Genomic DNA, 27,500 nt, shown 5'->3' with positions numbered 1-27,500 from the left:
GATAGGACTGTGATGTCCTCTCATCTGTCTAGATAGGACTGTGATGTCCTCTCATCTGTGTAGATAGGACTGTGATGTCCTCTCATCTGTCTAGATAGGACTGTGATGTCCTCTCATCTGTCTAGATAGGACTGTGATGTCCTCCCATCTGTCTAGATAGGACTGTGATGTCCTCTCATCTGTCTAGATAGGACTGTGATGTCCTCTCATCTGTCTAGATAGGACTGTGATGTCCTCTCATCTGTCTAGATAGGACTGTGATGTCCTCCCATCTGTCTAGATAGGACTGTGATGTCCTCTCATCTGTCTAGATAAGACTGTGATGTCCTCTCAGCTATCTAGATAAGACTGTGATGTCCTCTCATCTGTCTAGATAGGACTGTGATGTCCTCTCAGCTATCTAGATAAGACTGTGATGTCCTCTCATCTGTCTAGATAGGACTGTGATGTCCTCTCAGCTATCTAGATAAGACTGTGATGTCCTCTCATCTGTCTAGATAGGACTGTGATGTCCTCCCATCTGTCTAGATAGGACTGTGATGTCCTCTCATCTGTCTAGATAGGACTGTGATGTCCACCCATCTGTCTAGATAGGACTGTGATGTCCTCCCATCTGTCTAGATAGGACTGTGATGTCCTCTCATCTGTCTAGATAGGACTGTGATGTCCTCTCAGCTATCTAGATAAGACTGTGATGTCCTCTCAGCTATCTAGATAAGACTGTGATGTCCTCTCATCTGTCTAGATAGGACTGTGATGTCCTCCCATCTGTCTAGATAGGACTGTGATGTCCAGCTCTCTCTCTCTCTCATTATGTCTCTCTGCCTCTCTCTCTCTTTCCCTCTCTCACTGTCTTCCTCTCTCTTTCTGCATCTCTCTCCCTCTCTCCTCTTTCTATCTATCTCTCCCTCTCCTCTCTCTCTACTCAATTCAATTCAATTCAATTCAAGGGCTTTATTGGCATGGGAAACATGTGTTAACATTGCCAAAGCAAGTGAGGTAGATAATATATAAAGTGAAATAAACAATCAAAATTAACAGTAAACATTACACATACATAAGTTTCAAAACAATAAAGACATTACAAGTGTTTTAACAATGTACAAATGGTTAAAGGACACAAGATAAAATAAATAAGCATAAATATGTGTTGTATTTACAATGGTGTTTGTTCTTCACTGGTTGCCCTTTTCTCGTGGCAAAAGGTCACAAATCTTGCTGCTGTGATGTCACACTGTGGAATATGGGAGTTTATCAAAATTGGATTTGTTTTCGAATTCTTTGTGGATCTGTGTAATCTGAGGGAAATATGTCTCTCTAATATGGTCATACATTGGGCAGGAGGTTAGGAAGTGCAGCTCAGTTTCCACCTGTGGGCAGTAAGCACATAGCCTGTCTTCTCTTGAGAGCCATGTCTGCCTACAGCGGCCTTTCTCAATAGCAAGGTTATGCTCACTGAGTCTGTACATAGTCAAAGCTTTCCTTAAGTTTAGGGTCAGTCACAGTGGTCAGGTATTCTGCCACTGTGTACTCTCTGTTTAGGGTCAGTCACAGTGGTCAGGTATTCTGCCGCTGTGTACTCTCTGTTTAGGGTCAGTCACAGTGGTCAGGTATTCTGCCGCTGTGTACTCTCTGTGTAGGGCCAAATAGCATTCTAGTCTATGTTTTTTTGTAAATTCTTTCCAATGTGTCAAGTAATTATCTTTTTGTTTTCTCATGATTTGGTTGGGTCTAATTGTGTTGCTGTCCTGGGGCTCTGTGAGGTGTGTTTGTGTTTGTGAACAGAGCCCCAGGACCAGCTTGCTTAGGGGACTCTTCTCCAGGTTCATCTCTCTGTAGGTGATGGCTTTGTTATGGAAGGTTTGGGAATCACTTCCTTTTAGGTGGTTATAGAATTTAACAGCTCTTTTCTGGATTTGGATAATTAGTGGGTATCGGCCTAATTCTGCTCTGCATGCATTATTTGGTGTTCTACGTTGTACACAGAGGATATATTTTTTGAGACTGAATGCAGAGTCTCAATTTGGTGTTTGTCCCATTTTGTGAAGTCTTGGTTGGTGAGCGGACCCCAGACCTCACAACCATAGAGGGCAATGGGCTCTATGACTGATTCAAGCATTTTTTATCCAAATCCTAATTGGTATGTTGAAATTTGTGTTCCTTTTGATGCCATAGGAGGCCCTTCTTGCCTTGTCTCTCAGATCGTTCACAGCTTCGTGGAAGTTACCTGTGGCGCTGATGTTTAGGCCAAGGTATGTATAGTTTTTTGTGTGCTCTAGGGCAACAGTGTCTAGATGGAATTTGTATTTGTGGTCCTGGTGACTGGACCTTTTTTGGAACACCATTATGTTGGTCTTACTGAGATTTACTGTCAGGGCCCAGGTCTGACAGAATCTGTGCATAAGGTCTAGGTGCTGCTGTAGGCTCTCCTTGGTTGGTGACAGAAGCACCAGATCATCAGCAAACAGCAGACATTTGACTTCAGATTCTAGTAGGGTGAGGCTGGGTGCTGCAGACTGTTCTAGAGCCCTCTCCAATTCGTTGATATATATGTTGAAGAGGGTGGGGCTTAAGCTGCATCCCTGTCTCACCCCACGACCCTGTGGAAGGAAATGTGTGTTTTTTGCCAATTTTAACCGCACACTTGTTGTTTGTGTGCATGGATTTTATAATGTCGTATGTTTTACCCCCAACACCATTTTCCATCAGTTTGTATAGCAGACCCTCATGCCAAATTGAGTCGAAGGCTTTTTTGAAATCAACAAAGCATGAGAAGACTTTGCCTTTGTTTTGGTTTGTTTGGTTGTCAATTAGGGTGTGCAGGGTGAATACATGGTCTGTCGTACGGTAATTTGGTAAAAAGCCAATTTGACATTTGCTCAGTACATTGTTTTCATTGAGGAAATGTACGAGTCTGCTGTTAATGATAATGCAGAGGATTTTCCCAAGGTTACTGTTGACATACAAGGTTACATACTCTCTATCTATCTATCTATCTATCTATCTATCTATCTATCTATCTATCTATCTATCTATCTATCTATCTATCTATCTATCTATCTATCTATCTATCTATCTATCTATCTATCTATCTATCTATCTATCTATCTATCTATCTATCTATCTATCTATCTATCTATCTATCTATCTATCTATCTATCTATCTATCTATCTATCTATCTATCTATCTATCTATCTATCTATCTCTCTCTCCCTCTCCTCTCTCTCTCTTTCTCATGCTCTCATTCTCCCTCTCCTTCTCTGAATCTCTCTCCGTCTCTCTCTACAACTTCCACTCTCTCAATCTCTCCCTCAATCTCTCCATCTCCCTCACTCCGTAATCAGTCACAGCAGAATAACTCTTTATTTATGTAAATATAGGACGGTCACACCTACCCAGTAAAGGTTGATATATACCTGATATGTCTTTGTAGATCAGAGTGGAAGCGTGTGTCCTTATGTAGTGCACTACTTTCTACCACGGCCGATAAGGCTCAGATCAAAACTAGTGCACTATGGAGTGGATAGGAGAATTTTAGGACATAGCACACATGTTTTTAATGCTGTGTGTCCCTTTGGTCTTTAACTCTGCTGCTCTATATCTTTCACAGAAACGGCCAAGAGGGAATCAACCATCCTTCTGTAACACAATATTAATGCCGACATAGATATTTATAAAGATATGTGTTCACTGAATGTTCAACAGCAGTCTGATACACAGATAATGGATGAGAACAGACAATGAACCAAGACTTTAGGAGACATGTTTGAACAAATAATAATGAACAGAGGAAATTGTTTAGGGTCAGTGAGACACATCACAATCAGTAGCAGTGAGTCACATCACAATCAGTAGCAGTGAGACACATCACAATCAGTAGCAGTGAGTCACATCACAATCAGTAGCAGTGAGACACATCACAATCAGTAGCAGTGAGACACATCACAATCAGTAGCAGTGAGTCACATCACAATCAGTAGCAGTGAGACACATCACAATCAGTAGCAGTGAGACACATCACAATCAGTAGCAGTGAGACACATCACAATCAGTAGCAGTGAGACACATCACAATCAGTAGCAGTGAGACACATCACAATCAGTAGCAGTGAGACACATCACAATCAGTAGCAGTGAGACACATCACAATCAGTAGCAGTGAGACACATCACAATCAGTAGCAGTGAGACACATCACAATCAGTAGCAGTGAGACACATCACAATCAGTAGCAGTGAGACACATCACAATCAGTAGCAGTGAGTCACATCACAATCAGTAGCAGTGAGACACATCACAATCAGTAGCAGTGAGACACATCACAATCAGTAGCAGTGAGACACATCACAATCAGTAGCAGTGAGTCACATCACAATCAGTAGCAGTGAGACACATCACAATCAGTAGCAGTGAGACACATCACAATCAGTAGCAGTGAGTCACATCACAATCAGTAGCAGTGAGACACATCACAATCAGTAGCAGTGTGACACATCACAATCAGTAGCAGTGAGACACATCACAATCAGTAGCAGTGAGACACATCACAATCAGTAGCAGTGAGACACATCACAATCAGTAGCAGTGAGTCACATCACAATCAGTAGCAGTGAGACACATCACAATCAGTAGCAGTGAGACACATCACAATCAGTAGCAGTGAGTCACATCACAATCAGTAGCAGTGAGTCACATCACAATCAGTAGCAGTGAGACACATCACAATCAGTAGCAGAAGCAGTGCGTTGAGAAGTAAATCATTAAGACATAGACAGTGTGAATTAAAAAGAGGGTGAATGTCTGTCTGTCTGCCTGTCTGGTTCGTCCGTCAGCACCCACCTGTGTATGAGAGGGTGGCAGGCCTCTCCTGCCGTAGATCCCCACCAGGGCATCTTTGCCTAAAGACACGTTGAACTTGAGGTACATGGAGTGGTCTACGAAGACCTGAGACCTCCAGAAGACTCCCGGGGGTATCTGCTGGGCAACCTTACGACCCACGTCAATCTCCCCCATGTCTATGAAGCTGTCATCTGGGAACAGGCTGTCCACTTTACCTGCATCACAGTAAAGTGGACAGAACAGTGAATCAGTCAATGAACAAAGCCCCCCTCAGGTTATAATGACTAAAGACATCTACACTGTATGACCCTTATAAGGACTTAAGGCATCTACACTAGTTGAGATAGATGAGCTAGTTGAGTTAGATGAGCTAGGTGTGTTAGTTGAGCTAGTTGTGCTAGATGAGTTAGATGAGCTAGTTGAGTTAGATGAGCTAATTGAGTTAGATGAGTTAGATGAGCTAGTTGAGTTAGATGAGCTACTTGAGTTAGATGAGCTAGTTGAGATAGATGAGCTAGTTGAGTTAGATGAGCTAGTTGAGTTAGATGAGCTAGTTGTGTTAGATGAGCTAGTTGAGCTAGATGAGCTAGTTGAGCTAGATGAGCTAGTTGAGCTAGATGAGTTAGTTGAGCTAGTTGAGTTAGACGAGCTAGTTGAGTTAGACGAGCTAGTTGAGTTAGATGAGCTAGTTGAGCTAGATGAGCTAGTTGTGTTAGATGAGCTAGTTGAGCTAGTTGAGCTAGTTGAGCTAGTTGAGCTAGATGAGTTAGATTAGCTAGTTGAGCTAGTTGAGCTAGATGAGCTAGTTGAGCTAGTTGAGCTAGATGAGCTAGTTGAGCTAGTTGAGCTAGATGAGCTAGTTGAGCTAGTTGAGTTAGATGAGTTTGATGAGCTAGTTGAGCTAGTTGAGCGAGATGAGCTAGATGAGCTAGTTGAGCTAGTTGAGTGAGATGAGCTAGATGAGTTAGATGAGCTAGATGAGCTAGTTGAGCTAGTTGAGTGAGATGAGCTAGTTGAGCTAGATGAGCTAGTTGAGCTAGTTGAGCTAGATAAGCTAGTTGAGCTAGTTGAGTTAGATTAGTTAGTTGAGTTAGATGAGTTAGTTGAGCTAGCTTGCTGTGTATTGTTCCAGTGCAAATACACAATTGAAAGTGAGGAGAGACGAGTATCACATTGGCTCATAGAGAACTATAGAGGACTCTAGTGAGGAGAGACGAGTATCACCTTGGCTCATAGAGGACTATAGAGGACTCTAGTGAGGAGAGACGAGTATCACCTTGGCTCATAGAGAACTATAGAGGACTCTAGTGAGGAGAGACGAGTATCACCTTGGCTCATAGAGGACTATAGAGGACTCTGTGTTTTAGCGATGAGGACTTTCTCCATTTTGAAGTAGTCAACATAATTCCATCCAGCTCAACCTTCCATAACTACAGGGGGCAGTAAATCACCAACATTGTATTTAAACCTGTTCAGACAACACCCTGCACGTACGATCACAGACGCCGTAATGGGACAGATGTAATTGTGATCTCTACACATCTCTATGGTTTTATCTTGACACCGCCACACTGTAAGGCACAATTATAAAACCATAACTATTGATTTACCTTCAACTGTGGCTGCCACTCATGGCCTAAAGTAGCACAGTGTGTGTTTGTATGTGTGTGTGTGTGTGTGTGTGTGTGTGTGTGTGTGTGTGTGTGTGTGTGTGTGTGTGTGTGTGTGTGTGTATGTGTGTGTGTGTGTGTGTGTGTGTGTGTGTGTGTGTGTGTGTGTGTGTGTGTGTGTGTGTGTGTGTGTGTGTGTGTGTGTGTGTGTGTGTGTGTGTGTGTGTGTGTGCCTGCTTGTTGTTACATGGAAGCTCTGGGAATTATTTACACAGATCAATTTTGACTGCTGTCTATAGACTATACTGGAGAGGAGAGGGGTTGAGGAGAGGAGAGGAGTGGAGGAGAGGAGTGGAGGAGAGGAGGAGAGTGGAGGAGTGGAGGAGAGGAGAGGAGTGGAGGAGAGGAATGGAAGAGAGGAGGAGAGTGGAGGAGAGGAGAGGAGGAGAGGAGTGGAGGAGTGGAGGAGAGGAGAGGAGGAGTGGAGGAGAGGAGTGGAGGAGTGGAGGAGAGGAGGAGTGTAAACTGTCCTAAAGTCGCCGTAGCTGAGATAGTTGGTTGTTGATACCATGGGGTTAGTACATGCTTTCTTCTTGCTTTCTTCTTGTGCCAGGGAACGGAAGGGACGACAAACCAGGCCAAACCAGACTAAGACGGAAGAGAGGAGATGAAAGGAGTGAATCCGTTCTGAAGGGGACAGAGAGAGGGAGCTAATCCCCTACAGCAGCCCCTGGATCTGCCGTCCCTGAAGACAAACACTCTCCTCTCCTCTCCACTCTACTCCACTCCACTCCTCCTCTCCTCCTCTCTCCCCTCTCCTCTCCACTCCTCCACTCCTTGTCTTCTCCTCTCCTCTCCCTCCCTTCTCCTCTCCTCTCCTCTCCTCTCCCCCCCACTTACAGTGTCTTCCATTGGATTACATTGAAGATCCTTCTGTCTGTCTACATACCACAGGGACAGCTGGGACAATGTGGACTTGGTTGTTTTCCCGAAATGCCACTTAGCAACTTGGAAGTTTTGGAAAACTTTGCAAAGAAAAGCATTGACATTCTTTATGATCAATCATGGCATTTTGAAAATGAATCAAATTGGACTCAAGTCAGATCAAAAATTTAACGTGAATTTTAACTTCTAATTTCAACTTCAACTTTCAAAATGTCTTATTTTTCCTTGTGTACAGTGACAGGATTGTGTCGAGGCACAGATCTGGGGGAGGGTACCGAAACATTTCTTCAGCAGTGACAGGATTGTGTCGAGGCACAGATCTGGGGAAGGGTACCAAATCATTTCTTCAGCAGTGACAGGATTGTGTCGAGGCACAGATCTGAGGAAGAGTACCAAAACATTTCTTCAGCATTGAAGGTCACCAAGACCACAGTGGCCTCCATTAATCTTAAATGGAAGAAGTCTGGAACCACCAAGACTCTTCCTAGAGCTGGCTGCCTGGACAAACTGAGCAATCGGGGGAGAAGGACCTTGGTCAGGGAGGTGACCAAGAACTTGCTGGTCACTCTGACAGAGCTCCTCTGTGGGGATGGGAGAACCTTCCAGAAGGACAACCATCTCTGCAGCACTCCACCAATCAGGCCTTAATGGTAGAGTGGCCAGACGGAAGACACTCCTCGGTAAAAGACACATAACAGTCTGCTTTGAGTTAAAGGACTCTGACAATTAGAAACAAGATTCAAGAAAAGAAAAGTACAGAGAGATCCTTGATGAAAACCTGCTCCAGAACGTTCAGGAACTCAGACTGGGGCGAAGGTTCAACATCCAACAGGACAACGACCCTAAGCACACAGCCAAGGCAACACAGGAGTGCCTTTGGGACAAGTCTCTGAATGTCCTTGAGTGGCCCAGCCAGAGCCCGGACTTGAACCCGATCGAATATCTCTGGAGAGATCTGAAAATAGCTGTGCAGCAATACTCCCCATCAACCTGACAGAGCCTGAGAGGATCTGCAGAGAAGAATGGGAGAAACTCCCCAAATACAGGTGTGCTAAGCTTGTAGCATCATACCCAAGAAGACTCAACGCTGTAGTCGCTGCCAAAGATGCTTCAACAAAGTACTGAGTAAAGGGCCTGAATACTCAAAGTACTGAGTAAAGGGCCTGAATACTCAAAGTACTGAGTAAAGGGTCTGAATACTCAAAGTACTGAGTAAAGGGTCTGAATACTCAAAGTACTGAGTAAAGGGTCTGAATACTCAAAGTACTGAGTAAAGGGTCTGAATACTCAAAGTACTGAGTAAAGGGTCTGAATACTCAAAGTACTGAGTAAAGGGTCTGAATACTCAAAGTACTGAGTAAAGGGTCTGAATACTCAAAGTACTGAGTAAAGGGCCTGAATACTCAAAGTACTGATTAAAGGGTCTGAATACTCAAAGTACTGAGTAAAGGGTCTGAATACTCAAAGTACTGAGTAAAGGGTCTGAATACTCAAAGTACTGAGTAAAGGGTCTGAATACTCAAAGTACTGAGTAAAGGGTCTGAATACTCAAAGTACTGAGTAAAGGGTCTGAATACTCAAAGTACTGAGTAAAGGGTCTGAATACTCAAAGTACTGAGTAAAGGGTCTGAATACTCAAAGTACTGAGTAAAGATGTAAATGTGATATTTACTTATTTTCATTACCAAACTTTTTTTTTTTAAGAAGTTTTTGCTTAGTCATTATGGGGTATTGTGATGTCATTATGGGGTATTGTGATGTCATTATGGGGTATTGTGATGTCATTATGGGGTAGTGTGATGTCATTATGGGGTATTGTGATGTCATTATGGGGTATTGTGATGTCATTATGGGGTACTGTGATGTCATTATGGGGTATTGTAATGTCATTATGGGGTATTGTAATGTCCTTATTGGGTATTGTGATGTCATTATGGGGTATTGTGATGTCATTGTGGGGTATTGTGATGTCATTATGGGGTATTGTGATGTCATTATGGGGTATTGTGATGTCATTGTGGGGTATTGTGATGTCATTATGGGATATTGTGATGTCATTATGGGGTATTGTGATGTCATTATGGGGTATTGCGATGTCATTATGGGGTATTGTGATGTCATTGTGGGGTATTGTGATGTCATTGTGGGGTATTGTGATGTCATGGGGTATTGTGATGTCATTGTGGGGTATTGTGATGTCATTATGGGGTATTGTGATGTCATTATGGGGTATTGTGATGTCATTGTGGAGTATTGTGATGTCATTGTGGAGTATTGTGATGTCATTGTGGGGTATTGTGATGTCATTGTGGGGTATTGTGATGTCATTGTGGGGTATTGTGATGTCATTGTGGGGTATTGTGATGTCATTATGGGGTATTGTGATGTCATTATGGGGTATTGTGATGTCATTGTGGAGTATTGTGATGTCATTATGGGGTATTGTGTGTAGACTGATGAGGGGAAAAACTATTTTATAAATTTTAGAATAAGGCTTTAACATAACAAAATGTGGAAAAAGTCAAGGGGTCTGAATACTTTCACTGAATACCCATGCGTCTGTTATACCAGCTAAAAAAAATCTTTATTTAACCAGGTAGGCTAGTTGAGAACACCTTTATTTAACCAGGTAGGCTAGTTGAGAACAACTTTATTTAACCAGGTAGGCCAGCTGAGAACACCTTTATTTAACCAGGTAGGCAAGTTGAGAACACCTTTATTTAACCAGGTAGGCCAGTTGAGAACAAGTTCTCATTTACAACTGCGACCTGGCCAAGATAAAGCAAAGCAGTTCAACACAAACAACAACACAGAGTTACATATAAACAAACATTCAGTCAATAATACAGTAGAAAAATAAGTCTATATACAAGGTGAGCAAATGAGGTGAGATGTACGTATAAGTAAGCTCATCTCCTTACCGTCGTTCTTGGCCCTGCGGTCAGGCAGCTCCAGGCCAGTGTTGCCCAGGGGTGGCAGGCTGAGGTCGGTAGGTAGGGGCAGACCGCTGGTGTTGTCCTCCGACAGCTGGGACATCTGTCCCTGCATGGGCTGTAGGTGCCAGTTCAGACCGAACAGGTGCATGGCTTCAACAGAACAGACATAGAGAATGAACCCCAACATGATATGACTAGGCAATAACTGTTGTTAAGGTACTGAGCTACGACAGGACCACACAAAGCACTGTCAGTCCGAGGGTTGTTAAGGTACTGAGCTACAACAGGACCACACAAAGCACTGTCAGTCCGAGGGTTGTTAAGGTACTGAGCTACAACAGGACCACACAAAGCACTGTCAGTCCGAGGGTTGTTAAGGTACTGAGCTACAACAGGACCACACAAAGCACTGTCAGTCCGAGGGTTGTTAAGGTACTGAGCTACAACAGGACCACACAAAGCACTGTCAGTCCGAGGGTTGTTAAGGTACTGAGCTACAACGAGACCACACAAGGCACTGTCAGTCCGAGGGTTGTTAAGGTACTGAGCTACAACGAGACCACACAAGGCACTGTCAGTCCGAGGGTTGTTAAGGTACTGAGCTACAACGAGACCACACAAGGCACTGTCAGTCCGAGGGTTGTTAAGGTACTGAGCTACGACAGGACCACACAAAGCACTGTCAGTCTGAGGGTTGTTAAGGTACTGAGATACAACAGGACAACACAAAGCACTGTCAGTCCGAGGGTTGTTAAGGTACTGAGCTACAACGAGACCACACAAGGCACTGTCAGTCCGAGGGTTGTTAAGGTACTGAGCTACAACGAGACCACACAAGGCACTGTCAGTCCGAGGGCTGTTGAGGTACTGAGCTACAATGAGACCACACAAAGCACTGTCAGTCCGAGGGTTGTTAAGGTACTGAGCTACAACAGGACCACACAAAGCACTGTCAGTCCGAGGGTTGTTAAGGTACTGAGCTACAACGAGACCACACAAGGCACTGTCAGTCCGAGGGTTGTTAAGGTACTGAGCTACAACGAGACCACACAAGGCACTGTCAGTCCGAGGGTTGTTAAGGTACTGAGCTACAACGAGACCACACAAGGCACTGTCAGTCCGAGGGTTGTTAAGGTACTGAGCTACGACAGGACCACACAAAGCACTGTCAGTCTGAGGGTTGTTAAGGTACTGAGCTACAACAGGACAACACAAAGCACTGTCAGTCCGAGGGTTGTTAAGGTACTGAGCTACAACGAGACCACACAAGGCACTGTCAGTCCGAGGGTTGTTAAGGTACTGAGCTACAACGAGACCACACAAGGCACTGTCAGTCCGAGGGCTGTTGAGGTACTGAGCTACAATGAGACCACACAAAGCACTGTCAGTCCGAGGGTTGTTAAGGTACTGAGCTACAACGAGACCACACAAGGCACTGTCAGTCCGAGGGTTGTTAAGGTACTGAGCTACAACGAGACCACACAAGGCACTGTCAGTCCGAGGGTTGTTGAGGTACTGAGCTACAACGAGACCACACAAAGCACTGTCAGTCCGAGGGTTGTTAAGGTACTGAGCTACAACGAGACCAAACAAGGCACTGTCAGTCCGAGGGTTGTTAAGGTACTGAGCTACAACGGGACAACACAAGGCACTGTCAGTCCGAGGGTTGTTAAGGTACTGAGCTACAACGAGACCACACAAGGCACTGTCAGTCCGAGGGTTGTTAAGGTACTGAGCTACAACGAGACCACACAAGGCACTGTCAGTCCGAGTGATGTTAAGGTACTGAGCTACAACGAGACCACACAAGGCACTGTCAGTCCGAGGGTTGTTAAGGTACTGAGCTACAACGAGACCACACAAGGCACTGTCAGTCCGAGGGTTGTTGAGGTACTGAGCTACAACGAGACCACACAAAGCACTGTCAGTCCGAGGGTTGTTAAGGTACTGAGCTACAACGAGACCACACAAGGCACTGTCAGTCCGAGGGTTGTTAAGGTACTGAGCTACAACGGGACCACACAAGGCACTGTCAGTCCGAGGGTTGTTAAGGTACTGAGCTACAACGAGACCACACAAGGCACTGTCAGTCCGAGGGTTGTTAAGGTACTGAGCTACAACGAGACCACACAAGGCACTGTCAGTCCGAGTGATGTTAAGGTACTGAGCTACAACGAGACCACACAAGGCACTGTCAGTCCGAGGGTTGTTAAGGTACTGAGCTACAACGAGGCCACACAAGGCACTGTCAGTCCGAGGGTTGTTAAGGTACTGAGCTACAACGAGACCACACAAGGCACTGTCAGTCCGAGGGTTGTTAAGGTACTGAGCTACAACGAGACCACACAAGGCACTGTCAGTCCGAGGGTTGTTAAGGTACTGAGCTACAATGAGACCACACAAGGCACTGTCAGTCCGAGGGTTGTTAAGGTACTGAGCTACAACGAGACCACACAAGGCACTGTCAGTCCGAGGGTTGTTAAGGTACTGAGCTACAACAGGACCACACAAGGCACTGTCAGTCCGAGGGTTGTTAAGGTACTGAGCTACAACGAGACCACACAAGGCACTGTCAGTCCGAGGGTTGTTGAGGTACTGAGCCACAACGAGACCACACAAGGCACTGTCAGTCCGAGGTTTCTTCAGATGTGAAAATAGTTTTGGTTGGTCTAATCAAGCGATTGCCCAACATGAGATAACTGGACCGTTGTTGATTTTGAAGGGTACTGATGTTCGTAACCTATAGGCTAGACACTGTAGAAACCCATGGTGTTACAAAACAATACTAAAAAGTCATAGCTCTGACAAAGAAGCTTGTCTTCTGAAACCCACAATGCAATTCACTTTAGAAGCTTGTCTTCTGAAAGCAACAATGCAATTCACTTTAGAAGCTTGTCTTCTGAAAGCAACAATGCAATTCACTTTAGAAGCTTGTCTTCTGAAACCCACAATGCAATTCACTTTAGAAGCTTGTCTTCTGAAACCCACAATGCAATTCACCTTAGACGGGAACTAAGCTGCCGTCCTGAATCTTTCTTTAATAATATTGCAACGACTGTGTGAATGTTGACTTTGGTGACCTCTCTAGCTGACATCTCTCTATATGAATGGCACGCCAACATAAAAGGTCACAGTGTAAAACAATACAGTAGTTTAATGGTTAATGTTGCCATTCGGTCAGAAATGCTGATCAGGTAACATCATCTAACAGGAGAGTGAAACCAGACGTCATAAACCCTGAGGACAGATCTGTCATGGCCTAAATAACACCCTATTCCCTATCAAAAGTACTTCACTACGTAGGGTATAGGGTGTGATTTGACCCCCCCCCCCCCACCCCACCCCACCCCCACACACACCCTGACGTGCCCAAACAGAACACAGCCTTGGTCTAGCTCTCGGCTCGTTCCCCCCAGGACCCTGCTATTCTTCTCATCACCATTACCTTACTAATTCATACAACGCTGAGGTAGAGATACAAGAGAAGAACCCAGTCAGCAGGAAGAACAGAGGAGGAGGAGGAGAGAAAAGGAGCTGGTTGAATGGGGAGGGCGTGGAACGACCCAGTCAGCAGGAAGAACAGAAGAGAGGAGAGGAGGAGAGAATGGGGAGGGTATGGAACGACCCAGTCAGCAGGAAGACCAGGAGAGGAGAGGAGAGAGGAGAGGAGAGGAGAGGAGAGGAGAGGAGAGGAGAGGAGAGGAGAGGAGAGGAGAGGAGAGGAGAGGAGAGGAGAGGAGAGGAGAGGAGAGGAGAGGAGAGGAGAGGAGAGGAGAGGAGAGGAGAGGAGAGGAGAGGAGAGGAGAGGAGAGGAACTGGTTGAATTGGGGAGGGTATGGAAGGTGTGGTGCCCATTGAGACACACACACACCAATTTATGACAAAATCACGCTGTTATGATGTCCGCTCAGGAAGGTCACTAACAACCTGTGGTAGTGACACGGTGTGTGTGTTAATTACAAACTATAACACAATCAGTAGACAAAATGTATTAATTAAATGATCCATACATCCATTTATCCATCAATTTATAGATCCATCCATTTATCCATCCATCCATCCATTAATTCATCCATCCATCCATCCAGTAATTAATTAATTAATTAATTAATTAATTAATTCATTAATCCATCCATCCATCCATCCATCCATCAGTGCTTTACAACCAGGGGACGTTGTCTTGACTTGCTAGCCCAGATTCTGGCATTAGCTCCAAACGAGCAGCTAAAACCCATTATGTGTCTGATTCCAGATGTAATCTGGCCTAGTTGAGATGAATACATTCATAAATAAACATCATCCTCTCTCATCACCGTGGTAACCTCTTCTGTTAAATACAGATCGAGAAGAGAGACCAATACCCTGGCTGATTCCTCCATCCTAGGCTGGTCCCAGATCTGTTTGGTCCCAGATCCACGACAATGACCATAGGAGTTGGCTAGACAGCACAAACAGATCTGGGACCAGGCTAGTCTTATTGACACCAATGACCATAGGAGTTGGCTAGACAGCACAAACAGATCTGGGATCAGGTTAGGTTTGTCCATTCAGGTCCTGCTATATATATCTGTCCCAGCGTCAAGGTAAGGTCTCGTGGCAGAACAGTTCTTCTTGCTTTCTTAAGTCAAAATATTTCCTTAAATCTTTACAGTAAAATATAAAGGAAGTTGTGTTTTAAAAGTAACAGGACATATGGGGACATGGTTCTGTCTCTGTGAGAGAGATTCTGTCCATGGGTGACAGGTTCTGTCTCTGTGAGAGAGATTCTGTCCATGGGTGACAGGTTCTGACCCTGGGTGGGAGATTCTGTCCATGGGTGACAGGTTCTGTCTCTGTGAGAGAGATTCTGTCCATGGGTGACAGGTTCTGACCCTGGGTGGGAGATTCTGTCCATGGGTGACAGGTTCTGTCTCTGTGAGAGAGATTCTGTCCATGGGTGACAGGTTCTGACCCTGGGTGGGAGATTCTGTCCATGGGTGACAGGTTCTGTCTCTGTGAGAGAGATTCTGTCCATGGGTGACAGGTTCTGTCTCTGTGAGAGAGATTCTGTCCATGGGTGACAGGTTCTGACCCTGGGTGGGAGATTCTGTCCATGGGTGACAGGTTCTGTCTCTGTGAGAGAGATTCTGTCCATGGGTGACAGGTTCTGTCTCTGTGAGAGAGATTCTGTCCATGGGTGACAGGTTCTGTCTCTGTGAGAGAGATTCTGTCCATGGGTGACAGGTTCTGTCTCTGTGAGAGAGATTCTGTCCATGGGTGACAGGTTCTGACCCTGGGTGGGAGATTCTGTCCATGGGTGACAGGTTCTGTCTCTGTGAGAGAGATTCTGTCCATGGGTGACAGGTTCTGTCTCTGTGAGAGAGATTCTGTCCATGGGTGACAGGTTCTGTCTCTGTGAGAGAGATTCTGTCCATGGCTGACAGGTTCTGTCTCTGTGAGAGAGATTCTGTCCATGGGTGACAGGTTCTGACCCTGGGTGGGAGATTCTGTCCATGGGTGACAGGTTCTGTCTCTGTGAGAGAGATTCTGTCCATGGGTGACAGGTTCTGACCCTGGGTGGGAGATTCTGTCCATGGGTGACAGGTTCTGTCTCTGTGAGAGAGATTCTGTCCATGGGTGACAGGTTCTGTCTCTGTGAGAGAGATTCTGTCCATGGGTGACAGGTTCTGTCTCTGTGAGAGAGATTCTGTCCATGGGTGACAGGTTCTGTCTCTGTGAGAGAGATTCTGTCCATGGGTGACAGGTTCTGTCTCTGTGAGAGAGATTCTGTCCATGGGTGACATGGTTCTGTCTCTGTGAGAGAGATTCTGTCCATGGGTGACAGGTTCTGTCTCTGTGAGAGAGATTCTGTCCATGGGTGACAGGTTCTGTCTCTGTGAGAGAGATTCTGTCCATGGGTGACAGGTTCTGACCCTGGGTGGGAGATTCTGTCCATGGGTGACAGGTTCTGTCTCTGTGAGAGAGATTCTGTCCATGGGTGACAGGTTCTGTCTCTGTGAGAGAGATTCTGTCCATGGGTGACAGGTTCTGTCTCTGTGAGAGAGATTCTGTCCATGGGTGACATGGTTCTGTCTCTGTGAGAGAGATTCTGTCCATGGGTGACAGGTTCTGTTCCTGGGTGACAAGTTCTGACCCTGGGTGACAGGTTCTGACCCTGGGTGACAGGTTCTGACCATGGGTGACAGGTTCTGACCCTGGGTGAAAGGTTCTGACCCTGGGTGAGAAGTTCTGTTCCTGGGTGACAGGTTCTGACCCTGGGTGACAGGTGCTGTCTCTGTGAGAGAGATTCTGTCCGTGGGTGACATGGTTCTGTTCCTGGGTGAGAGGTTCTGTTCCTGGGTGAGAGGTTCTGTTCCTGGGTGAGAGGTTCTGTTCCTGGGTGAGAGCTGTAAAAGCTATTAGGAGCATAATGAGTGAAGCGAAGGAAGGCTGCCACATCCAGCACTCACTCAAGTGTCTAACAGGGATTAATTAGCCATATGCTAATATTCACCGTCCGTCCACATGACACTCTCTGATGATGAACAGGCAGACAGACCAGGACACTCTCTGATGATGAACAGACAGACAGGCAGACCAGGACACTCTCTGATGATGAACAGACAGACGGACAGACCAGGACACTCTCTGATGATGAACAGGCAGGCAGACAGACCAGGACACTCTCTGATGATGAACAGGCAGACAGACCAGGACACTCTCTGATGATGAACAGGCAGACAGACCAGGACACACTCTGATGATGAACAGGCAGACAGACCAGGACACTCTCTGATGATGAACAGACAGGCAGACAGACCAGGACACTCTCTGATGATGAACAGACAGGCAGACAGACCAGGACACTCTCTCATGATGAACAGACAGGCAGACCAGGACACTCTCTGATGATGAACAGACAGGCAGACCAGGACACACTCTGATGATGAACAGACAGGCAGACAGACCAGGACACTCTCTGATGATGAACAGGCAGACAGACCAGGACACTCTCTGATGATGAACAGGCAGACAGACCAGGACACACTCTGATGATGAACAGGCAGACAGACCAGGACACTCTCTGATGATGAACAGACAGGCAGACAGACCAGGACACTCTCTGATGATGAACAGACAGGCAGACAGACCAGGACACTCTCTGATGATGAACAGACAGGCAGACAGACCAGGACACTCTCTCATGATGAACAGACAGGCAGACCAGGACACTCTCTGATGATGAACAGACAGGCAGACCAGGACACACTCTGATGATGAACAGACAGGCAGACAGACCAGGACACTCTCTGATGATGAACAGACAGGCAGACCAGGACACTCTCTGATGATGAACAGACAGGCAGACAGACCAGGACACTCTCTGATGATGAACAGACAGGCAGACCAGGACACTCTCTGATGATGAACAGACAGGCAGACAGACCAGGACACTCTCTGATGATGAACAGACAGGCAGACCAGGACACTCTCTGATGATGAACAGACAGGCAGACCAGGACACTCACGGAAGGATGAACAGACAGACTAGTGAGCTAGCCAGGACACACTCTGATGATGAACAGACAGACTAGTGAGCTAGCCAGGACACACTCTGATGATGAACAGACAGACTAGTGAGCTAGCCAGGACACACTCTGATGATGAACAGACAGACTAGTGAGCTAGCCAGGACACACTCTGATGATGAACAGACAGACTAGTGAGCTAGCCAGGACACACATTTTCAGCATAGCCTGGGGAAAGTTTCTGTTTTGTAGCCCACAGATTTTCAGCATAGCCTGGGGAAAGTTTCTGTTTTGTAGCCCACAGATTTTCAGCATAGCCTGGGGAAAGTTTCTGTTTTGTAGCCCACAGATTTTCAGCATAGCCTGGGGAAAGTTTCTGTTTTGTAGCCCACAGATTTTCAGCATAGCCTGGGGAAAGTTTCTGTTTTGTAGCCCACAGATTTTCAGCATAGCCTGGGGAAAGTTTCTGTTTTGTAGCCCACAGATTTTCAGCATAGCCTGGGGAAAGTTTCACTTTACCATATGGATATTACAGCAGCTATAATTTGAGAAGGAGCAGCAAGAAGCCTGGCATGATAAAACGGTTCCTTTATCTTTGGCCATCTATTGAAGTGTAGTTGTTGGAGAGGACTACTGAGAACCAAAGGGGAGAGGCGTAAGGATACTGGACCACTAGCAGAGCACAGACAGTAGTGGGTATATTCCTCCTCGGAGTAGGTTAGAGCTCTCCTCTCTGTCTCTTGCTCTTGATATATATATATATATATATATATATATATATATATATATATATATATATATATCTCCTCTCCTTCTTCTTTCGGCTCCTTAATTGGTACGAGGCGAGTCCCATCCCAGCCTCCTGCCAAGGAGGACACAACATGCGCCTCGGTACAAAACGGCATCCTCCCCACCTGTGTCGTCGCGCGGTAACTCCCGACATGTCAGTGGTCCTCGCTAGAACACAGGCCTCTCATTAGGACAACCTTGTTACTCCAACTAACTTCAACCTGGCGTCACTTTGAGCACGATTCAAAGAAGCTCCCCATCCCTCCCTCACCACTGAGAAACAGAACACAGGAAGGAAAGACGCTGTAACAGAACAACAGTTGAGTTCACAAGGCGCTGTGTCCCTATGTATCCTGGCTGAAACCTTCTTGGTGCATATCACAGATACCAGAGCTGGGCTGGATGGATGGAGACAGATGGGACAGGATATGGATGGAGACAGTTGGGACAGGATATGGATGGAGATAGTTGGGACAGGGGATGGATGCGATGGTGATGGTGTCTGGTACCTGGTACCACCACCATCGCCTGGTACCACCACTATCGCCTGGTGCCTGGTACCACCACCATCGCCTGGTACCTGGTGGCTGGTACCACCACCATCGCCTGGTACCAGCACTATCGCCTGGTGCCTGGTACCACCACCATCGCCTGGTACCAGCACTATCGCCTGGTGGCTGGTACCACCACCATCGCCTGGTACCAGCACTATCGCCTGGTGCCTGGTACCACCACCATCGCCTGGTACCAGCACTATCGCCTGGTGCCTGGTACCACCACCATCGCCTGGTACCACCACCATCGCCTGGTGGCTGGTACCACTACCATCGCCTGGTACCTGGTGCCTGGTACCACCACCATCGCCTGGTGCCTGGTACCACCACCATCGCCTGGTACCAGCACCATCGCCTGGTGGCTGGTACCACTACCATCGCATGGTACCTGGTGCCTGGTACCACCACCATCGCCTGGTGCCACCACCGTCGCCTGGTACCAGCACCATCGCCTGGTGGCTGGTACCACTACCATTGCATGGTACCTGGTGCCTGGTACCACCACCATCGCCTGGTGCCACCACCATCGCCTGGTACCACCACCATCGCCTGGTGCCACCACCATCGCCTGGTACCAGCACCATCGCCTGGTGGCTGGTACCACTACCATCGCCTGGTACCTGGTGCCTGGTACCACCACCATCGCCTGGTGCCTGGTACCACCACCATCGCCTGGTGCCTGGTGCTCTTTGATGCTCTGCCAGGTATTTTTCTTTTTTCTGACTCCCTCTCTGTTTCTGTGGTTCAAAGTCCATTTACAAATCAAAAGGCCCGGTCGGAGACGGAGCAACACAACGTCAGACCAACGGTCGGAGACGGAGCAACACAACGTCAGACCAACGGTCGGAGACGGAGCAACACAACGTCAGACCAACGGTCGGAGACGGAGCAACACAACGCCAGACCAACGGTCGGAGACGGAGCAACACAACGCCAGACCAACGGAGACGGAGCAACACAACGCCGGAGACGGAACAACACAACGCCAGACCAACGGTCGGAGACGGAGCAACACAACGTCAGACCAACGGTCGGAGACGGAGCAACACAACGTCAGACCAACGGTCGGAGACGGAGCAACACAACGCCGGACCAACGGTCGGAGACGGAGCAACACAACGTCGGACCAACGGTCGGAGACGGAGCAACACAACGTCGACCAACGGTCGGAGACGGAACAACACAACGCGTCGACCAACGGTCGGAGACGGAACAACACAACGCAGACCAACGACCAACGGTCGGAGACGGAACAACACACCGTCGGACCAACGGTCGGAGACGGAGACAACACAACGTCAGACCAACGGTCGGAGACGGAGCAACACAACGTCAGACCAACGGTCGGAGACGGAACAACACAACGTCAGACCAACGGTCGGAGACGGAGCAACACAACGTCAGACCAACGGTCGGAGACGGAGCAACACAACGTCAGACCAACGGTCGGAGACGGAGCAACACAACGTCAGACCAACGGTCGGAGACGGAGCAACACAACGTCAGACCAACGGTCGGAGACGGAGCAACACAACGTCAGACCAACGGTCGGAGACGGAGCAACACAACGTCGACCAACGGTCGGAGACGGAACAACACAACGCCGACCAACGGTCGGAGACGGAGACAACACAACGTCGGACCAACGGTCGGAGACGGAGCAACACAACGTCAGACCAACGGTCGGAGACGGAGCAACACAACGTCAGACCAACGGTCGGAGACGGAACAACACAACGCCGGACCAACGGTCGGAGACGGAACAACACAACGCCGGACCAACGGTCGGAGACGGAACAACACAACGTCGGACCAACGGTCGGAGACGGAACAACACAACGTCGGACCAACGGTCGGAGACGGAACAACACACCGTCGACCAACGGTCGGAGACGGAACAACACAACGTCAGACCAACGGTCGGAGACGGAACAACACAACGTCAGACCAACGGTCGGAGACGGAACAACACACGTCAGACCAACGGTCGGAGACGGAACAACACAACGTCAGACCAACGGTCGGAGACGGAACAACGTCACAACGTCAGACCAACGGTCGGAGACGGAACAACAGAATGTCAGACCAACCCCAGCAATCTGTCCTCCAGTGACAGTCAATTCTACAGCCAGTACTGGAGCAGGCAGGGACGAGGGGACGGATGGACTTTGGGATAGAGGGACGGAGGGACAGAGGAACAAGGGGGTGGAGGGATAGAGGGACACGGGGGTGGAGGGATAGAGGGACAAGGGGGTGGAGGGATAGAGGGACACGGGGGTGGAGGGATAGAGGGACAAGGGGGTGGAGGGATAGAGGGACAGATGGACAGAGGGATGGGTGTTTTATTGCTTACATTTATGGTCTGATGAGAGATTTATGTTAATAATGTTTACTTCCCCAGCTAGCTATGGCAAAGTTCACACTCTCATGGAGAAAGCAGAAGACTTCCAATTGGAATGGAATGAGAGAAATGAAACAGGCCAACAGACAGACAGACAGGCTCATCTCCTAACGACTACTGATTAAACAGGCCTACAGACAGACAGGCTCATCTCCTAACGACTACTGATTAAACAGGCCTACAGACAGACAGGCTCATCTCCTAACGACTACTGATTAAACAGGCCTACAGACAGACAGGCTCATCTCCTAACGACTACTGATTAAACAGGCCTACAGACAGACAGGCTCATCTCCTAACGACTACTGAGTAAACAGGCCTACAGACAGACAGGCTCATCTCCAAAGAAGGCCAAAAAGATAATCAAGGACAACAACGACCCGAGCCACTGCCTGTTCACCCCGCTATCATCCAGAAGGTGAGGTCAGTACAGGTGCATCAAAGCTGGGACCGAGAGACTGAAAAACAGCTTCTATCTCAAGGCCATCAGACTGTTAAATAGCCATCGCTAGCCGGCCTCAACCCAATACCCTACCCTGAACTTAGTCACTGTCACGTGCCGCATCCCACCCTGTTACTCAACCCTGCACCTTAGAGGCTGCTGCCCTATATACTAAACATGGAACACTGGTCACTTTAATCATGTTTACACACTGCTTTACTCCTTTCATATGTATAATACTGTATTCTAGTCAAGGCTCTTCCTATATAACTATTGCTGTTCATATACATTTCCATCCACTTATTATACAGATATACTATATATTCTATCTACATATTCTACATATATACTATATATTCTATAAATACAATGTCCATAATGTCTATATTCATATATATATATATATATACCAGTCAAAAGTTTGGACACGCCTTCTCATTCAAGAGTTTTTCTTTTTTTTTTTACTATTTTCTACAATGTAGAATAATAGTGAAGACATCAAAACAATGAATAACACATGGAATCATGTAGCAACCGATAAAAGGTTCAATAATTCAAAATATATTTTATATTTGAGATTCTTCAAAGTAGCCACCCTTTGCCTTGATGACAGCTTTGCACACTCTTGGCATTCTCTCCACCAGCTTCACCTGGAATGATTTTCCAACAGTCTTGAAGGAGGCTTTTCCTTCACTCTGCGGTCCAACTCATCCCAAACCATCCCAATTGGGTTGAGGTCGGGTGATTGTGGTGGCCAGGTCAACTGATGCAGCACTCCATCACTCTCCTTATTGGTCAAATAGCCCTAACACAGCCTGGAGGTGTGTTGGGTCATTGTACTGTCAAAAAACAAATGATAGTCCCACTAAGTGCAAACCAGATGGGATGGCGTATCACTGCAGAATGCTGTGGTAGCCATGCTGGTTAAGTGTGCCTTGAATTCTAAATTAATCACTGACAGTATCACCAGCAAAGCACCCCCACATCATAACACCTCCTCTTCCATGCTTCACAGTAGCAACCACATATGCTGAGATCATCTGTTCACCTACTCTGTCTCACAAAGACACGGCGGTTGGAACCCAACATCTCAAATTTGGACTCATCAGACCAAAGGACAGATTTCCACCAGTCTAATGTCCATTGCTCGTGTTTCTTGGCCCAAGAAAGTCTCTTCTTCTTATTGATGTCCTTTCAGTAGTAGTTTCTTCGCAGCAATTCGACCATGAAGGCCTGATTCTCGCAGTCTCCTCTGAACAGTTGATGTTGAGATGTGTCGGTTACTTGAACTCTGTGAAGAATTTATTTGGGCTGCAAGATCTGAGGCTGGTAACTCTAATGAACTTATCCTTTGCAGCAGAGGTAACTATGGGTCTTCCTTTCCTGTGGCGGTCCTCATGAGAGACAGTTCCATCATAGTGCTTGATGGTCTTTGCGACGGCAATTGAAGAAACGTTCAAAGTTCTTGAAATGTTCCGTATTGACTGACCTTCATGTATTTTACCTTCTGAAACCACCCCTACCTTGTCACAACACAACTGATTGGCACTAACGCATTAAGAAGGAAATAAATTCTACAAATGTACTTTAAAAAAAGCTAATTGAAATGCATTCCAGGTGACTACCTAATGAAGCTGGTTGAGAGAATACCAAGAGTGTGCAAAGCTGTCATCAAGGCAAACGGTGGCAACTTTGAAGAATCTCAACTATAAAATATATTTTGATTTGTTTATAAAATATATTTTGATTTGTTTAACACTTTTTTGGTTACTACATGATTCCATCTCTGTAGGTCAACGTGTCTAGAGGAAAGACTACATCATCTCTGTAGGTCAACGTGTCTAGAGGAAAGACTACATCATCTCTGTAGGTCAACGTGTCTAGAGGAAAGACTACATCATCTCTGTAGGTGAACGTGTCTAGAAGAAAGACTACATCATCTCTGTAGGTCAACGTGTCTAGAAGAAAGACTACATAATCTCTGTAGGTCAACGTGTCTAGAGGAAAGACTACATCATCTCTGTAGGTCAACGTGTCTAGAGGAAAGACTACATCATCTCTGTTGGTCAACGTGTCTAGAGGAAAGGTAAAGACTACATCATCTCTGTAGGTCAACGTGTCTAGAGGAAAGGTAAAGACTACATCATCTCTGTAGGTCAACGTGTCTAGAGGAAAGACTACATCATCTCTGTAGGTCAACGTGTCTAGAGGAAAGGTAAAGACTACATCATCTCTGTAGGTCAACGTGTCTAGAGGAAAGACTACATCATCTCTGTAGGTCAACGTGTCTAGAGGAAAGACTACATCATCTCTGTAGGTCAACGTGTCTAGAGGAAAGGTAAAGACTACATCATCTCTGTAGGTCAACGTGTCTAGAGGAAAGGTAAAGACTACATCATCTCTGTAGGTCAACGTGTCTAGAGGAAAGACTACATCATCTCTGTAGGTCAACGTGTCTAGAGGAAAGGTAAAGACTACATCATCTCTGTTGGTCAACGTGTCTAGGGGTTTTTGTACGTCTCCTAAATCCTACTGTGTGTTTTGACGACTCTGCTTGAGCTGGCAAGTTGTCTTTCTCCTAGTAATCTCTGAAAGCTGAGTGATATTTTCAAAGATAAAAAGCAATAATAAAAGAGCAGTTTCAGCAAGAATACGGGGTCACTATATCAAAAGTCCCGAATCATTTGTCAATGGGACTGTGAGGCTCAGTAGTACCTGTCAGTTCTCTGCCATACCAGCCAGCCAACACGATCTGTCACCTCCTGTCAGAGAGAGAGGGTAAAGGCTACAGACAACACCCTATCCCCTACACAGTGCACTACCTTTGACTGGGGCCCATAAGGCTGCACTGCACGACATAGTGACTAGGGTGTTATTTTGGGACACCGAGAGACAATTCTGAGGGTATAGGCTACTGATGGACTCTCATAGACTTCTGGCTATATGGGTTGCGGCCAGTGATGGACTTCTATAAGGAACACATGTCCACATATCTAAAGCGCCACACTAAATCCATCAGCCACTCCTAAACACAGTGAAATAATGTCAATATTGGCAGAAAAAACACAGATATCCCGCTGGGAGCCCTGAGATGGATAAAGAGTGGACTACGGGTCCTGCTGAAACATAACCACAGACAGAGCAGAGGATCACCTAGGAGGGGTTGTGACCTCCCCATACCTCCCCACCTACCCCTACTCCCCATACCTCCCCACCTACCCCTACTCCCCATACCTCCCCCTACTCCCCATACCTCCCCACCTACCCCTACTCCCCATACCTCCCCACCTACCCCTACTCCCCATACCTCCCCCTACTCCCCATACCTCCCCACCTACCCCTACTCCCCATACCTCCCCCTACCCCCATACCTCCCCACCTACCCCTACCCCCACCTCCCCACCTACCCCTACTCCCCACCTCCCCCTACTCCCCATACCTCCCCACCTACCCCTACTCCCCATACCTCCCCACCTACCCCTACCCCCATACCTCCCCACCTACCCCTACCCCCATACCTCCCCACCTACCCCTCCCCCATACCTCCCCCTCCCCCATACCTCCCCACCTACCCCTACTCCCCATACCTCCCCACCTACCCCTACCCCCATACCTCCCCCTACCTCCCCACCTACCCCTACCCCCCATACCTCCCCCTACTCCCCATCCCCACCTACCCCTACCCCACCTCCCCCTACTCCCCACCTCCCCACCTACCCCTACCCCCATACCTCCCCACCTACCCCTACTCCCCATACCTCCCCCTACTCCCCATACCCCCATACCTCCCCCTACTCCCCATACCTCCCCACCTACCCCTATTCCCCACCTCCCCCTACTACCCCCTCCCCCATCCCCCCCCATCCCCCATACCTCCCCACTCCCCATACCCCCATCTACCCCTACCCCCACACCTCCCCACCTCCCCCTACCCCCATACCTCCCCACCTACCCCTACTCCCCACACCAAAGCCCCACCTCCCCCCACGCCCCATACCTCCCCACCTACCCCTACCCCCACACCTCCCCAACTACCCCTACCCCCACACCTCCCCACCTCCCCCTACCCCCACCTCCCCAACTACCCCTACTCCCCACACCATCCCCACCTACCCCTACCCCCACACCTCCCCACCTACCCCTACCCCCACACCACCTACCCCTACTCCCCACACCACCCCACCTACCCCTACTCCCCACACCATCCCACCTACCCCTACACCCCACACCAGACCTACCCACCTACCCCTACTCCCCACACCACCCCACCTACCCCTACTCCCCACACCACACCACCCCCCCTACCCCTACTCCCCACACCACCCCACCTACCCCTACCCCTACTCCTCACACCCCCACCAACACCCTGACCTCCCCAACCAATAGATACATTTAATCTCACAGAGCTGTGCCGGGCTCAGGTCGGGTAGGAGCAAAACCACGTTACAAGTCAAAACATCTGTCAGAGGGGTATAATTGGGTTCATTAGTGGCTCCAGACGGAGTTTCAAATTACAGCCCTCAATAATTAATTGCACTTGAAATTAAATATATTTTCTCATCAGTGTTTAATTAAACATGGGCTCTGTCCCAGATGATAACCTATTCCCAATAGTGCACTCCTTTTGAGCCCTTCAAGAGCCCTATGGGCCCTGGGCCAACAAAAAAAAAGAAAAAAAAAGAGCACTTCATAGGGAATAGGGCGGCATTTGTGACAGAGCCACTGTCTGCTTGTTCTTGATTGGAAAGCCAGATTCTCAGGGTGAGGTTTCCAGACGTGTTTACTTGGGGTGGTGGGATGGTGGGGTGTGTGTGTGTGTGTGTGTGTGTGTGTAGACTCAGATTTTGGGGAGGTTTGTCATTACATCAGCTGGTTAAAATGCATCAGGGCTGGTGTTCTTCGTCTCGTGGCCAGGTCACTAAAGTTATACATTTAGACGCACACGGCTAATGTTTACATGCTCAGATACGGGCATATCCAGTCAGCATCCACCCAACGTCCAGCTATAGAGAGAGTCACTCAACCTCATCTCAGTAACGCAGCTATACTACTAATACAACTACTAGCTGTAGTATAACACCCCCCACCCAATTCAGCCTGCTAGCTATAGTATAAACCACCCCCACCCAATTCAGCCTGCTAGCTATAGTATAACGCCCCCTCCCACCCAAGTCAGCCTGCTAGCTATAGTATGAACCCCCCACCACCCAATTCAGCCTGCTAGCTATAGTATAAACCTCCACCACCCAATTGAGCTACCCATAGAAATATAATCCAGATCATTAACCTGAACAGCCAGCAGGGAGAGGAGTCTAGCCAGCAGGAACATTAAAACAGCCAGCATGTTCTCACCTGAACAGCCAGCAAATCATCATTAACCTGAACAGCCAGCAGGGAGAGGAGTCCAGGCAGCCAGCAGGGAAGTCTAGAACAGCCAGCAAGAGGAGTTAATTAACCTGAACAGCCAGCAGGGAGAG

At 47.5% G+C, this 27,500-nt stretch overlaps 1 protein-coding gene across 1 annotated transcript in view; it reads right to left on the bottom strand.

Moving 5' to 3' along the window:
• Positions 1 to 27,500, bottom strand: part of tenm4 (teneurin transmembrane protein 4) — a 718,236-nt gene that overhangs the window by 361,970 nt on the left and 328,766 nt on the right. The window contains 2 exon segments of the mRNA XM_042296535.1: positions 4,839 to 5,053; positions 10,315 to 10,479. Coding sequence (XP_042152469.1) covers positions 4,839 to 5,053; positions 10,315 to 10,479 — 380 coding nt within the window.

This window comes from Oncorhynchus tshawytscha, linkage group LG13 (genome assembly GCF_018296145.1).
Source record: "Oncorhynchus tshawytscha isolate Ot180627B linkage group LG13, Otsh_v2.0, whole genome shotgun sequence".
Classification (NCBI taxonomy): Eukaryota; Metazoa; Chordata; class Actinopteri; order Salmoniformes; family Salmonidae; genus Oncorhynchus; species Oncorhynchus tshawytscha.
The sequence above is the reverse complement of the archived record's forward strand: the minus strand, read 5'-3'. Positions and strand labels throughout refer to the sequence as shown.